We start from the raw sequence: 14,470 nt of genomic DNA on the forward strand, positions 1-14,470 counted from the left end.
GTTTGGCTGCGATCGAAAATATCGTTGGCTAATTTATTATGTGAGAAAAATAGTGATCGTCGGCCGAAAAAGCACCGTTTATAATCCAAACCAGGCCTTGTTTAGATACACTCAAAATTCCAAGTTTTTTCACTCTCTCTCCATCACATCAATTTTTAGCCGTTTGCATGGAGCATTAAATGTAGGTAAAAAAAATAACTAATTGCACAGTTTAGTTGGAAATCACGAGATAAATCTTTTGAGCTTAGTTGGTCCACAATTGGACAATATTTATCAAATAAGACGAAAGTGCTACTATTCATCGGGTTGAAATCTTTTCACGATCTAAACGAGGCCCCAATAGATCACTGATCTGTTCGTCAGACTGACAACTATCGCATTCACACGATGATGCGCGACAGTAAAGAGCAGTAAACTGGAACTCGCTATACTCCTACCTGTATTCTTCGTCTGCAGTGTTTACAGTAGGGGAAATCAGACAATTGTGTTTGCAGTGGTAAAAGACGATGGAAGACTCATCAATTGACATCTCTCGTGAGTCGAGAATAAGCAAGCAGTGACATCCCGTCCGTGGCAGGTATACGTATACGTACACGGTACACCCATTCCTAGTACTAGCTAAGAACCCGGAAATCCATGGCGAATCACATCACATGGCATGGTGCGGCCATGACAGACGGGAGAAACGACGCTCGCAGCGCTGCCCGAGATCTCGTGGACCGATGTGGCATCCATCCACACTCCACTACCACTCCAGTGATCCATCGCTTTCTAGTCTACTCCTATATAACGTACATCCAGCGGCCGCCCGATCAAGCGCTGCAGCGCGAGGCTCGAGCCCGCCAAAGCAGGGTGGCAAAGCTAATAAGCAACCGACTTCTTGTCTCCTTCTCCCTGCAGCAGCAGCCTGCGCCGCTTGTGCTACTGCTACACTGCCATGGCAGCGCGGCCGGTTCTTCCTCCTCCTGCTCTCCTCCTCTTGCTTCCCCTGCTGGTCGTGGCTGCTTCGTCAGCCGCCCATGGCTACGGCTACGGCTACGGCGGCGACGCTGCTAATAAGCTCAGGGTCGGGTTCTACAAGGACTCGTGCCCGGACGCCGAGGCGATCGTCCGCAGGGTCGTCGCCAGGGCCGTCCACGAGGATCCCACGGCCAATGCGCCCCTGCTCAGGCTTCACTTCCACGATTGCTTCGTCAGGGTACGCTTCCACTTCTTCCATTGCTGTCTTCTTCTAAGAGTATAGAGTAGTAGTATATGGTCTCATTGCGATGTGCCCGGCCCTTTTCTTTTCTTCATTCAGGATTCAGTGGTATCCAATGCAGGTTGTAATGATTTTCAGTCAGTAGTTGTGCACGAACTAACCTGATTGAGACTTTGTTCCCTTTCTTTAAAAAAAGAAAGAAAAGCGTCTCTGAAACTTTATCTGGAGAAGAGGCAGAAAGCAAAGATTCCACACGCGAATCTCTCAAAAGCGTCTCCTTTAATTTGTTGGATGTTGTTTCCAGTTCAAACAAACTCAATCGAGTGATACTTTGATTCACTTTGGTCATCGAGTGATACTTTGATAATCCTTTCCATGTTCCCTGTTCCCGGTTCCCTGACCCTCCCCACTGGCCAATCGCCATTGCTGCAGGGCTGCGAGGGGTCTGTGCTCATCAACTCCACCAAGGGGAACACGGCGGAGAAGGACGCCAAGCCCAACCTCACGCTGGACGCCTTCGACGTCATCGACGACATCAAGAAGGCGCTGGAGAAGCGCTGCCCCGGCACCGTCTCCTGCGCCGACATCCTCGCCATCGCCGCCAGGGACGCCGTCTCCCTGGTACGTGCGCTCGCTGAATGGCTGATTCATTCCTTCAATTCCTTCCTCCAAGCAGAGCAATGGCTGACTCCAAAGTCCAAACCAACAAACAGGCCACCAAGGCGGTGACCAAGGGAGGGTGGAGCAAGGACGGCAACCTCTACCAGGTGGAGACCGGCAGGCGGGACGGCCGCGTCTCCAGCGCCAAGGAGGCCGTCAAGAACCTGCCGGACTCCATGGACGGCATCCGCAAGCTCATCAGGAGGTTCGCTTCCAAGAACCTCAGCGTCAAGGATCTCGCTGTTCTCTCAGGTATGTTCGATGGACTTTGTTTGTTAAATTGTACAACTGCATTTCAGCTTATAGTACGATTTTTTAAGTGAAATTGATTTTCTTTGGCTGATAGAGAGACCTGCACCTAGCCACCTACACCTGCGTCGCACACTTGTACTACTACTGCTCACTGAATCTGAAATTGAAATATAGGAAATGCAGCTTATTATGCTAAAAAAACGGAAATACAAACAGGAGGGGTGGTCCCCTACTGCATTTTTATTTCAAGAAGACGAAAAGTAGAAAAAAAATAGAAAAATATTACATATTAGTACCGTCAGATCTACTTGTTAAAAGTTGTTGACTTTTGGTTTGACGAAGATAAAAAATGGCTTAAAATTTTCTATCATACCGAAAACGTTGGGTTTTTTTTTTCCTAAGTAGTAAAAGTGCAGACTAGCTACTCAACATTTATTTTGAAAAAAGTCCTTTAAGTTTTTTTCCCCAAAAGTGAAGAAGGGCACGCCATTCAATAATCAGTTCACTTAGTATAAAAAAAAGAATCAGTTCACTTTACTGTATGTTTATTTTATTTTTTTGGAAAATGTTTCCTTGGAGATGACCTGAAAACCGTGCTGTGCCATGCATCCAGGTGCCCACGCGATCGGGAAGTCGCACTGCCCGTCGATCGCCAAGCGTCTGCGCAACTACACGGCGCACAGCGACAGCGACCCGACGCTGGACGGCGCGTACGCCGCGAAGCTGAGGCAGCAGTGCCGGAGGCGCAGGGACAACACGACGGAGCTGGAGATGGTGCCGGGCAGCTCCACGACGTTCGACACGGCCTACTACGGCCTGGTCGTGAAGCGGAGGGCGCTCTTCCACTCCGACGAGGCGCTGCTCAGGAACGAGGAGACGCGGGCGCTCGTGTACCGCTACAGGGACGCCGCCGGGTCGTCGTCGGAGGAGGCGACGTTCCTCAGGGACTTTGGGGCGTCCATGGTGAACATGGGCAGGGTCGGCGTGCTCACCGGCGACCAGGGGGAGATCAGGAAGAGATGTGCCTTTGTCAACTAGCGATGTCGCTAGTATGTGATGGCGCATGTGTCAATTATTACTCATGGTTACCCTCTTGCCTTAATTATATGCTGGAGTTTCACGTTTCGAGAAAACCTTCCATTTTACAGCACTATATAGATTTAGGAACGTTTTAGGTTATATATATATATATATATATATAGAACTACTATCCTGTAGCTGGCTACAGAATAACTTATTCTGTAGCCACTTTGAGTTACGATAATTACTATATTAATTTACAAGATTATAGTAACTCCTTACTAAGTGGTTTAATATAATGTTATGGTAAATATCTCCATGTGTTATAGTAACCCAACTATCGTAAATATGTATTGACATTATGGTAAATTAGTATATAAAATTATAGTAAATGGAGGTGGCTACAGAATAACTTATTTTGTAGCCGGCTACTGAATAGCCTCTCCCTATATATATATATATATATATATATATATATATAAGGTCATTTGTTGATGGAGGAAGGCAGCTTCCTTTCCTTATTGACGAGCCGTCCTTGAAGGACCTGAGCTGGATTGTCCAGAATGACCTGTGGTGGCGACTGAGCAAAAACTGGAGAATGATTAGCAGTAAAGCGCTTGAGCTACAAGATACGGAATACATGGTGAACTTGCATTGTGAACCATCTGGCAATTCCAGTTTATACGCGGCAGCACCAATGCACTCCAAGATCTTGAAGGGGTCAACGAACTCGAAATCAATTTGGGGTAAGGATTTGATCATCATCAGAGTTTGAGCATACGGTTTGTGCTTCAGGAGAACTTGATCTCCGACTTAACATTCATGATTTTGTTATGTGGTTATCATCAGATTTAGCCTTCATGTGATTCCGAGAAGCAAGCAAATGAGTGCGAAGAAGCTTGGTGTGCATCTCATGTTCAGCAAACCAGTCATGAACTGAAGATCGAGAGCTGTTCGGTCGAATACCAGAGTCACCGATATATGGGTTTATTGGAAAATTTCTCAGTCAAAATAAAAACATAAAATAACTCAATTTCTTTGGAAGTTCAATTGCCTCTAAAGCCTTTAACATAAAGAACTAGCACATAGTAATATTGATACGAGCCAGTATTGCACTTTCATATAGGTGGACTAGTAGAATTAGAATTTTTTTGGTCAAAAATACATTTTACCTGATCTCAATAATAAATGGGTTTATCAGTTTTATTGGAATTTTGTCACCTATAAAATTTTCCGTAGCATGAACTAGGGTGGCAATTGTAGATAATCAAGGCAAGACCCCCCACTGTTCCTGCTTAGACCTCGCTCGGTTGTATGAGATTGGTTTCCGGCCAGACCGTTTCACCACTACTTTCTATAATGCCAGAACCAATCCTCGCACAGAATGGCCCGTTCTGGGGTAACCGGACGGAGCCTCATGTGGAACATAGCAAATTTTCTTTTCTTAGCATTTCTCCTATGAAAAATAAATTAATTCATGTAAATTCTCGTGAAATTCCTGCTTTCTATAGGGGTGCTTAACATATTATGTGTTATAATAAAAGTGTATAGGATATAAGAAGACGGATATATTGGACATATTATAATTTCAGATTATATAAGAACTTTTTTACTACAAGGTACTCCCTCTGTCCAAGAAAACATGTAACTGCAGGTTACGTGCCAATAAAAGTAGTTTACGTTTGACCAAATTTCTAGTTAATACTATTCATATTTGTGACTCCAAATTAATTTATTAAGAAAATACATTTTGTAATTAATTGAACGGTATTTATTTGATATCATAAATATTGATATTCTTTTATCTATAATTAATCAAATTTGATATATTAAACCATGACACTGTACTATAATTGCATGTTTTTCTGGAAGCACTTAGGGCACCCGTAGTGGTTGGCTCATAAGCCAGCTCTAAGTATTTTTGGCATATTTTAATGCAAGAGAAAGAAAAGCTAGCTTTTGATTAAGAGCTAGGCATACGAGTCATTGTTAAAAGCTAAGGCTATTGAGAGGTTGCTGTTGCGGGTGCCGAAGCGTGAGTTTTATACGATGATTAACTTGGATTAGATGATTTTAATTTTTGAAAATAGGAAAGTCCACAAGCACAGCACGGTTAAGATAGACGCTGGGCCGCTTGGGCCGTCCGAATCTCTTGGACCGTCGTCTCCTAAGAGAGAGCAGAGAGACCAGCGATGGCAAAGCCGGCACCGCCGGCGTTCGTGTACCGGATCAGCACGGCCGACGAGTGGACGGAGTTTCAGCGCACGGGCACCACCCTCGGAGGCGACCTCGACCACTCCACCGGCTGCATCCATCTCAGCGACCTAAGCCAGGTAAGGTAACCCCACCTTAATATGGCTTGATTTCTTCCGGCCTACGCCCTGCCTAAAATTTCCACGATCCGTAATTCCGTAGAGAGCTATCCGCTTGCTGGAACAGATTTGGGTTGCTCTTGTGTTCTTGATTTGTGTGGTACTTGGGATAGGTCAATCCAGTTCTGGAATCTATGGCTTGGAGCATGTCCTTGTTGTCTGCAGATGCCATTCGATGCACAGTTAGTTTTAGTTTGCGCTATGTTATTTTAGAATTTATCCATTTGATTTGATTTGATGGGATTTGTTGGTTACAGAACTCAGGGTAGAGGTTTGGGGGCATGTTTCTTTTTTTTTTAATCTGTTTATATGCCCAGGTGTTCATAGTTAGTTGGCACTGGCGGTTGATGCTATATAGGATGACTGTCAATTGACCGTAAGATAATACTAAATATGTTGTATGTACTATTTAAGATGCAGAGTACATAATGGGTTTTATCTGTAAGCCTGCTGGAGCCTGTAACTGCAGTAAGACATTTCTTGTGTATAGTATGATGAAATCTTGCAAATGGATATGCCTGCGGCCTGCCAACTCATTCTGTATTTGTTTACTCTTGTAATTTGTTTTCTTTTTTATCATAATAAGTTCCTCCTGTATTGATATATTATAGGAGACTGACATCTAGCAGTTTGTTGTGCTATTCTAAAGAACAATTGAAATTGAAGTATGGTTTACCAGAAATCATTGAACTATGCAATTTTATTCTCTTAAAATACTCTGCTCACTTCTGATATATGTATATTATTGCACTCTAGATGTTATCCCACATAATTGTTTGAATATCATTACTCCATCAGTAAGTACATTGTTTATTTATTGCCAACAATGTTCGAAACTTAAATGTTAGTCTTTCCAGGTCCTACAAGATGCATGAATTCCATTATGTTTACTCAACGTATTTTTTTGTCATTTCTATTCTTGACTACTATTTCTATATGTAATCAAAGCTGGACAACTTATCTTTTGATTTTACTTGAATGTGATTCCTTTCATTTTTCATGCTGTCACTCATATAATTTTTCTCGTGAACTGAAGATTGTTTAATTCTTGGACCTGGTGAAGGTGAAGATGACTTTAAAAAACTTCTTCCTGGGAAGGAATGATCTATACCTACTGCAAATTGATGCTTCCAAGGTATATTTAAATCCTATCAGTTGTTGATTTGTTACTTCATAACTACCTCTTTTGTATAATTTAGATCTACAATGCTTTACTGCTCTTGTTTACTACTTATTTTTATGGGAGGTTGCATGCACACAAGTTAATTATTTGTTTGTCTACATGGATAAGAAAAAGTCATGTTATTGCTGTTTTCTATTATATAGCTTTGTCAATTCAATGTGCCAATAATTATGTTCAGATAATAACTTATTATGTATTGCGTACTGAGTTTCATATGCTTGTTGTTTATTTTTTTTCTTGTTTATCTCAGCTTGCAGATGGGTTAATTTATGAGGCAAGTGATGATAATAATTATTTTCCTCATTTCTATGGCCCTGGTCGGAGCTTTGTACCTCTTCAACTAGATGCTGTTGTGAAGGCAGACAAAATAGAGCTTGCAGACAATGATTTTACCTGTGCTCTACTTGATGGAAGTGATCTCCCAAGCTGATTTTGAGTCTCACATTTATCTTAACAATGTTCATTTGAGTTCTCTGCCAAAGCTTAGTTTTTAAGATCTCTATGTGCAGAAGTCATACTCATATATTAGTGTGACTGATTGTACCATCGAGAATTATCAACAGCTATGCATACACTTTCTAGTGGAACCGTGGAAGATAAACTATGACCATGGGAAGTTCAGAACTGTTTGAAATTTATGCATCATGATGGATCAGGATGTTCATTATGCTAAAGCAAATAATACAATGTGTACTTGCTGTCATGTCACATCAGTGCCTTGTTGCGTAGACATAAGCACTCTGTTAAATAAGCACCCTATTGTTCATCAATTGTTAATGATTCTGAAATGGGGGTTTTACATTGTACTGTATATTAGTAAAGAATGCAAAGGGAGGTACTTCAGAAAATACTCTATGTTAAAATAAGCACCCTATTGTGCTTCAATTGTTAATGATTCTGAAGAAGTTAGTTTTACATGGTACTGTATTAGTGAAGAATGCAAAGCAAGGTACTTTAGAAAATACTTGCTAGCATTAGGTTCATGGTACGGATATCGCAGATAAAGTCTACAGCTATCATTGCATTTTTTTGAAGGAATAGCAGACATTTTTGAAAAGACGGTTGTGTATAAGTTCTGCTAGTGATTGGGTTGAGCTTTGCACATTATCATTGCAACAGGTTGGTCCTAAACTATTTAAGTCAACATGTAATGTTCATCTAACTTGGAATAATTGGATGCATGACTTGAAATTGTTAATGCAGGAATTGAGTGCACCACTCTGTCATTGTTTCTTAAATAAGGACCCTATTGTGCTCACTTCTTTGTTGCCCCTACGTGTGTCAATTTTCACTGCTATGATTTCTTCGAGGTGCATCAGTCTGGAATATATTAAGTTATACTATCATTGAACATTTTTTGTTGTTGTTGTGGAAGTTCTGAACTGTAGAGTGTAGTATCAGTGTCTACAAGATCCTACACAACAGAGACTTGTATCTTTCCCTTCCAGATCCTGAAGAGGCACAGATTGGAGCACGGCGATGGTAGATGGTAGCATTTTGGTGCATGTTGAGTTTGGAAGTTACAGAATGCGGCGACTGCTGCCCATATTGTCAGCTCGCCAAACAACTTGTAATGGTCAAGTGGTGGGGAACTATACAGAAGATTAGGGAACTGTATCTGCTGGCATGAAATGCTCACTTCCTCGCTGGACTGGAAGGAATTACCTGATGGTTTAATCAATGGAGCATGCTCCACATTACCTCGGTCGTATATAGAGGAAAAATAAAATCAAAGAATCGATTCATGGGCTGGTTCATTGATCCCTCAAATTTGTCTGTAGTTTCCATGTGTCCAAGTAAATAAACTTACAAGATCGAAGAACTTGAGATGCAGCTAGAGGCTTTCGCGACATATGAGTTTGGGGTTTACTCCATCTGTGGAGTGGTAAAAAGTTGCAAAAATGCTCTCTGTACAGGAAGAAATTATGTGATCGATTATTATTTATCTTAATGGAATGGAAGATCATGCTTTTCATATATATAGAGGAAGAAAGCGAAAGGCTTATCTTGTGTTTGGTTCGGAGTAAGGGTGGCAATGGGTAAATCCTCATCGGGTATGGCCACCCCAGACCCATCCCCGCCATAAAAATTTGGTACCGTCAGAATACCCATATCCGTTATGGGTGGGGAATTTTCCCCAGACCCATACCCGGCCGGGTAAATCATACCCGTCGGGTCACCCATATCCGCCAACAATTTATTCACGCACATAAAAATCAATAATTCAGCAGCAACCACCACTAACCAGAGCACATAAAATTAGATAAATAATAACATATAATAATATCTTCTGTAAATTAAGATTCCTTTTCATTTAGTTTCTCCTCTACATTAGTCATGATTAATGTAGAAGTTATTGATTATAGACATGGTTTCGGAAACTTCCAAGTGGAGTATTGGACTCATTGACTCCAGAACAAATGATGCACTGCAACACTGAAGAAGAGTGTAGCCATCTTGCAAGTATCCTACCTCCTGTTGAAGCAGTATTGCTTGAATGGGCCATCAATCTCATGGTAGATGTGGTGGAAAATGAAAGCTACAACAAGATGAATGCTCGCAACATTGCTATGGTTTTTGCACCAAATATGACAAGGTTACTGGCAAGCATATTTGTTTCTCTCTACCTACATTATTTTTCAGAATGTGTAGTCTAACCACGGAGCATTGATCTCTTTCAAATAGCCGAGTATTTTTCACCCATGGGTAAACGGTTACGGGGACTGCTAGAACATACCCATACCCGCATACCCGATGGGTGAAGGGTTTGGTCCATTTACGTACCCGTGGGTAGTGTGTTTAGTCCATATTTAAACTCTAATGGAGTAAATACCCGTCGGATATCGGATCACGATCCCCATTGCCATCTCTAGTTCGGAGGATGACCATGGACGGAGCTACTAGGCTATGCCAGTGAGTCAGTGTATCCTGGAATTCGCCAACCGTTTGGTGTGTGCCAACGAATTCACAGGTTATGTCAGAATGTCAGTCTATCCTAGGAGAACCTGTGATCCTACTTAAGGGGTGTTCATGGACTAAAGTTTAGTCGTGTCATATCGGATATTTAATGCTAGCTAGAAGGATTAAACATGAGCTAATTACAAAAATAATTGTACAGATGGAGAATAATTACCATGACGAATTTATTAAGCCTAATTAATCCCTCATTAGCACATGTTTACTGTAGCACCACATTGTCAAATTATGGACTAATAAGGCTTAATAGATTTGTCTCGTGAATTAGTTTCCATCTATGTAATTAATTTTATAATTAGTCTATGTTTAATATTCTAAATTAGTGTCAAACATCCGATGCTTATTGGTTTCAGCCAAGGCTTATCAACAATGATACAGTATTTTTCTTTCACAACAAATCAGCACCAGCCTGACTTATCAGCTCAGAAACCAACCAGCGTTGTTGGGCTGTTTGACATGGGTACAGGATGGGCTACTTGGAGCAATCGTGGCTACACGCATCATAATAGCCGCGCGTGCCAAGAATAATCTTCTCCGATGTGTTTATGGAAAGTTTTCACCGCTGGACTTTTCAACAGTTTCGGAGTGCCGGCTTCTGCGAATGGATGATGGTTAAATGGTCGGTTTTAGAGTTCTATCTAATATTTTTTCTGTTCTAAATTATAAGTTCTCCTAGCTTTTCTATTGCAATATTGACGGATAATTTAGAATGGAGGATAGTTATCTAGTCTAATTGAGTATTTTCTCAATGATTATTTACTACTAGGTGGCCGGCATTTTTTGGGCTAGGAGACATTGGATGGGACTTTTGGTTGCTAATTTGATTTTCTTTAGAGATTGTTTAAACTAACAAATATGTTCGTGCATTATAATGAAATGTACATCTTGTTACGGGGGTTAACTGAGCGACTTAGAAATTTCTCATTTGTTCCAATACCTCTTAGGATTCGACTCTGTGCCATGGTTAGATGCACATTCACATTGTAATCACTCTTACGAGCATAGGTCAGGAAATAAAGAGAGATGTACAATGCATTGTGGGAAGTAAATTATGGCGGAATCATCTACTTTGACTTAAATATTAAAGATTGATAAGACTAAAAAAAACCAATCACCCATTTGAAACAAAAAAAAGGAACACCTAGAAAATGCTGAAGTATGTTGTACTGCTGTAGTAGTTTTAACAAATTATGTATTGCACGCTAAATATACGGATTCGGTTTCTTTTTCTTTTCTTCGGGCGTTCATTCTAGCACCCTCTATCATCAGAGCTTTGTTTATATCGGCTAGTTATAGACTGTCTTCAATAACCACGACCTAAAATACAAGACTCATTTGTTCTATGGGTAAACAAGATCCAAAAGATAACCCTTTTTTGCAAATAGGTCTCCAGGAGAGAGGATACTCCGATTTGGGTTATGCCTCTCCTGGCACCCAAAATGGATTTTCCATATAGGTACTCTGCTGGAGGCTATAGGTTCCACAATGGGTCTCTAGTTGGAGACAAACTTAGAAAAGGTAGGTCCGGATTGCTATTTTTTAAAACTGGACCTACGATGGTATGACCACTCCAGGCATTGCATTAAGAAGAAGACCTTCTCACGCAGGCCCAGAAAACCCTCGAACCCCTACCCCACCTTTACACAGCGGCACCGTCGCCCTGTGAGACCAGGCCGGTCCTTAGACATGTGCTTTGGCATGGGACAGACGAGAATTTTTTTTAACCACAGCCTGAAATTCGCTCCCACGGGGAGTGGGACCCAAAACCTAAGGAGTGCCGCCGAGACGCTCTAACCGGTTGGACTAGAGGCCTTTTGGCGGATTGCTATTTTTCAATGACGAATAATATCACAATCTTGAACATCTATTTCAGGATACATTGGTAATGTTTTAGGCTTTAAGAATTTACAATTCTATCATCGCTGGTGAAATACACTGTACAGAGACTGGGAACGAAATCGATCCTCGAAACGTGGCTGGCATTGGTTTGTAAGCAGAGTTGGCTATCGAGGAACAGCAACCGGAAATAAAGCGAACACCCCCACTTTTTGTTGTATTTGATTTGATTCCCTTGGAATCTCGACTGTGCACAAACTTGACCGCAAATTTACAGATTATATTATATTACATTACAGGTGAAACCTATGGAGGCTTAGGAGTCAAAGAACGGGGACAGCTCGTATCTGAGGCTGCAGCTTCCGCCCAGCACCCTGCCGCCCTCCGGCGCGCACCCCCTAGCCATCAGCTGCGCAATGGCGGCCTCCAGGCAGGCCTTGCAGTCCCCGCCGGAGAGGTCCTTGGTGCACTGCGCCATGGCGCGCAGCCTCTGCTGCTGGCCGCCGGCCGCCGTTGTCACGGCGTCCCCAGCGGCGAACAGCAGCGGCGAGAGGTACGCCGTCCTGGTGAGCCGCTTCAGCAGGGCGGGGACGTCCCGGTCGAGCTCGGCCGACCCCGCCGCCGCCGCGCCCCGGAGCGCGACGACGTCGGGCGCGAAGGCGCGGTGGTCCCGGTCGACCTCGCCGAAGAAGGGGGCCGAGGAGTAGCGGAGCGTGCAGGCGTCGAGCCAGACGACGGCGTCCGTCTTGTGCGCGCACACGCGCCGCGCGTGCGACCGCGCGGACCGGATGCACCGCGCGCACGCAGCGCGCGCCACGTCGCCGCGGCACAGCGCGAGGCCGTGCACGCGCTCGCCGCCGCCGGAATCGGCGCCCACCGTGGCGATGTCGAACCCCCCGGCGGCGGGGGCCTTGGCCTCGAGGAGGGACATCAGCCGGTGGAGGTTGCCCGCGAACGCGCTGTCGGCCCCGAAGGTTCCCGCGCCGGAGCACGATGCGGCGGGCGCGCTCGTCGTCCACGTCCAGGAGCTCGCCGCCGACGACGACCAAGTGGAGGCGGCGGCGACGAGTGCCACAAGGAATGCGGCTTGATGAAGAACCATGGCTGCGCTGGACGGCTGGAGAGCTCTGAACCTTGGATTGCAAGAGACTGAGCGGGAGCGGGAGACGAGCATGCGGACAGTGGGTGGCTTATAAAGAAGCAGGCAGCTAGGCGTGCAGTGCGCAGGTCGAGGGGAATGGGAAGAAGCCAAGATGGTGGTGATGACGAGTGACGCGGCCACGCGGGTGGTTGAAACGGCCAGGAGTTGTTGTGGTTGGACCGCGGATGGAAACGGCAGAGGTAGGGGGAAGATGGCCCGGCGCGGCGCCGTCTGGACGAGGTCGTCGTATTCGCCAAAGGCAGGCTGGACGTGCTGATGAGTGAGACTAGTAGAAAAATACACTTAATAATTGTAGCCAATAAGATATGTTACTACCTACTACTACTCCTAGGGTGGAGTCTTTGTATTCCTACCTCTGTTTTGTCTGATAATAATGAAATCGCAGTCACACATTCAGCTTCGCCATTTGTTTAGGCTTGTTTCGGAAACTTCCCCGAGGTCAAACATGGTGACGCCTCACTAGCCTTGACGCCATCGTCGCCCTCGTCCATAGACCCATGTTCTGTTGTCTGATACTGATAAGCCACGACTAAAAGTACTGTTGACTGATTTGGCATGAGAGAAAAATATTATTCGTTAGCTGAAAAATACGACTTATAAGTCAAGCGAACAAGACGCATAGACCATAGCAATCATTCAAAGGCAGCGTGCTACCGGCTACTGCTGCCGCTACCAGTTCAAGGGTCTGTTTGGTTCTTTAGACCGAATTTTAGTCCCTGTCCCATCGGATGTTTGACACATACATGGAATATTAAATATAGACTAAAAAATAACTAATTACACAGATTGCGACTAATTTGTGAGACGAATTTTTAAGCCTAATTAGTCCATGATTTGATAATGTGGTGCTACAGTAAATATGTGCTAATGATGGGTTAATTAGGCTTAATAAATTCGTCTCGCAAATTAGTCTCCATCTGTGTAATTAGTTTTATAATTAACTCATGTTTAGTCCTCCTAATTAACATCTGAACGTCCGATATGACATGGACTAAAATTTAGTCCGTGCAACCAAACATCCCCAAGTGTCTAGGAGCAGCGCGAGGGATATCATTCAGAACACCATGGCGATTATATAAAAAAATACTTTAATATTGTGTGTGACTCAAGTGTGTGTATATATATATATATATATATATATATATATATATATTAGAACTACTATCCTGTAGCTGGCTACAGAATAACTTATTCTGTAGCCACTTTGAGTTATGATAATTACTATGTTAATTTACGAGATTATAGTAACTCCTTACTAAGTGGTTTAAAATAACGTTATGGTAAATATCCCCATGTGTTATAGTAACCCAACTATCGTAAATATGTATTGACATTATAGTAAATTAGTATATAAAATTATAGTAAATGGAAGTGGCTACAGAATAACTTATTTTGTAGCCGGCTACTGAATAGCCTCTCCCTATATATATATATATATATATATATATATAATACTTTAATATTTATTAGATTGATTGATCATGTAACATATTTTTATAGCAAATCTATTTAAAAATATATTATTACTATTTTTACAAATTTAGAATAATTTAAAATTGATTGATTCTTTGAAAAGTGAGATGTGTAGTTTGGATCTCAGCACAAGTCAGCATCAGCTGCTACTCGTGAGCTGTTGTGTGACATTCGGATGAAGATTTGCTGCAGCAAGGAGTCGACGGCAGGAGGCAGGTAATCTGGGAATGTGTGCGCATTCCACGAGATGGAATGGAACTCTAAATCTGGTTGGTTTCTGGGCTGGTTTAGACTGGCTGGTATTGGTTTGTTGTGAGAGAAAAACACTGTTGACT

At 43.0% G+C, this 14,470-nt stretch overlaps 3 protein-coding genes across 4 annotated transcripts; 2 read left to right on the forward strand and 1 right to left on the reverse strand.

The window, feature by feature from the left end:
* The first annotated feature begins 838 nt into the window (after window positions 1-838).
* Window positions 839-3,411, forward strand: LOC136483549 (peroxidase 27-like). Its single transcript, XM_066480651.1, has 4 exons — window positions 839-1,198; window positions 1,634-1,822; window positions 1,915-2,113; window positions 2,727-3,411. Exons 1-4 carry the CDS (start codon window positions 938-940, stop codon window positions 3,149-3,151), a joined length of 1,074 nt encoding a protein of 357 aa, XP_066336748.1. The 5' UTR covers window positions 839-937; the 3' UTR covers window positions 3,152-3,411.
* A 1,855-nt stretch (window positions 3,412-5,266) lies between these two features.
* LOC136483554 (uncharacterized) lies at window positions 5,267-7,455 on the forward strand. Of its 2 annotated transcripts, none has more exons than XM_066480662.1 (3): window positions 5,267-5,466; window positions 6,569-6,640; window positions 6,939-7,455. In XM_066480662.1, the coding sequence occupies exons 1-3, from the start codon at window positions 5,326-5,328 to the stop codon at window positions 7,116-7,118; spliced, it is 393 nt and encodes a 130-aa protein (XP_066336759.1). In that variant the 5' UTR covers window positions 5,267-5,325; the 3' UTR covers window positions 7,119-7,455. The 2 variants fall into 2 exon arrangements, 1 of the variants encoding a protein (XP_066336759.1); XR_010765507.1 differs by having other exon boundaries at window positions 5,327-5,466; window positions 6,542-6,640; window positions 6,939-7,016.
* Window positions 7,456-11,604: 4,149 nt separating this feature from the next.
* Window positions 11,605-12,866, reverse strand: LOC136483561 (antimicrobial ginkbilobin-2-like protein). The gene has a single exon (XM_066480678.1). The coding sequence runs from the start codon at window positions 12,672-12,674 to the stop codon at window positions 11,817-11,819; it is 858 nt and encodes a 285-aa protein (XP_066336775.1). The 5' UTR covers window positions 12,675-12,866; the 3' UTR covers window positions 11,605-11,816.
* Window positions 12,867-14,470: the final 1,604 nt, after the last annotated feature.

Source organism: Miscanthus floridulus, chromosome 1 (assembly GCF_019320115.1).
Source record: "Miscanthus floridulus cultivar M001 chromosome 1, ASM1932011v1, whole genome shotgun sequence".
Taxonomy (NCBI): domain Eukaryota; kingdom Viridiplantae; phylum Streptophyta; class Magnoliopsida; order Poales; family Poaceae; genus Miscanthus; species Miscanthus floridulus.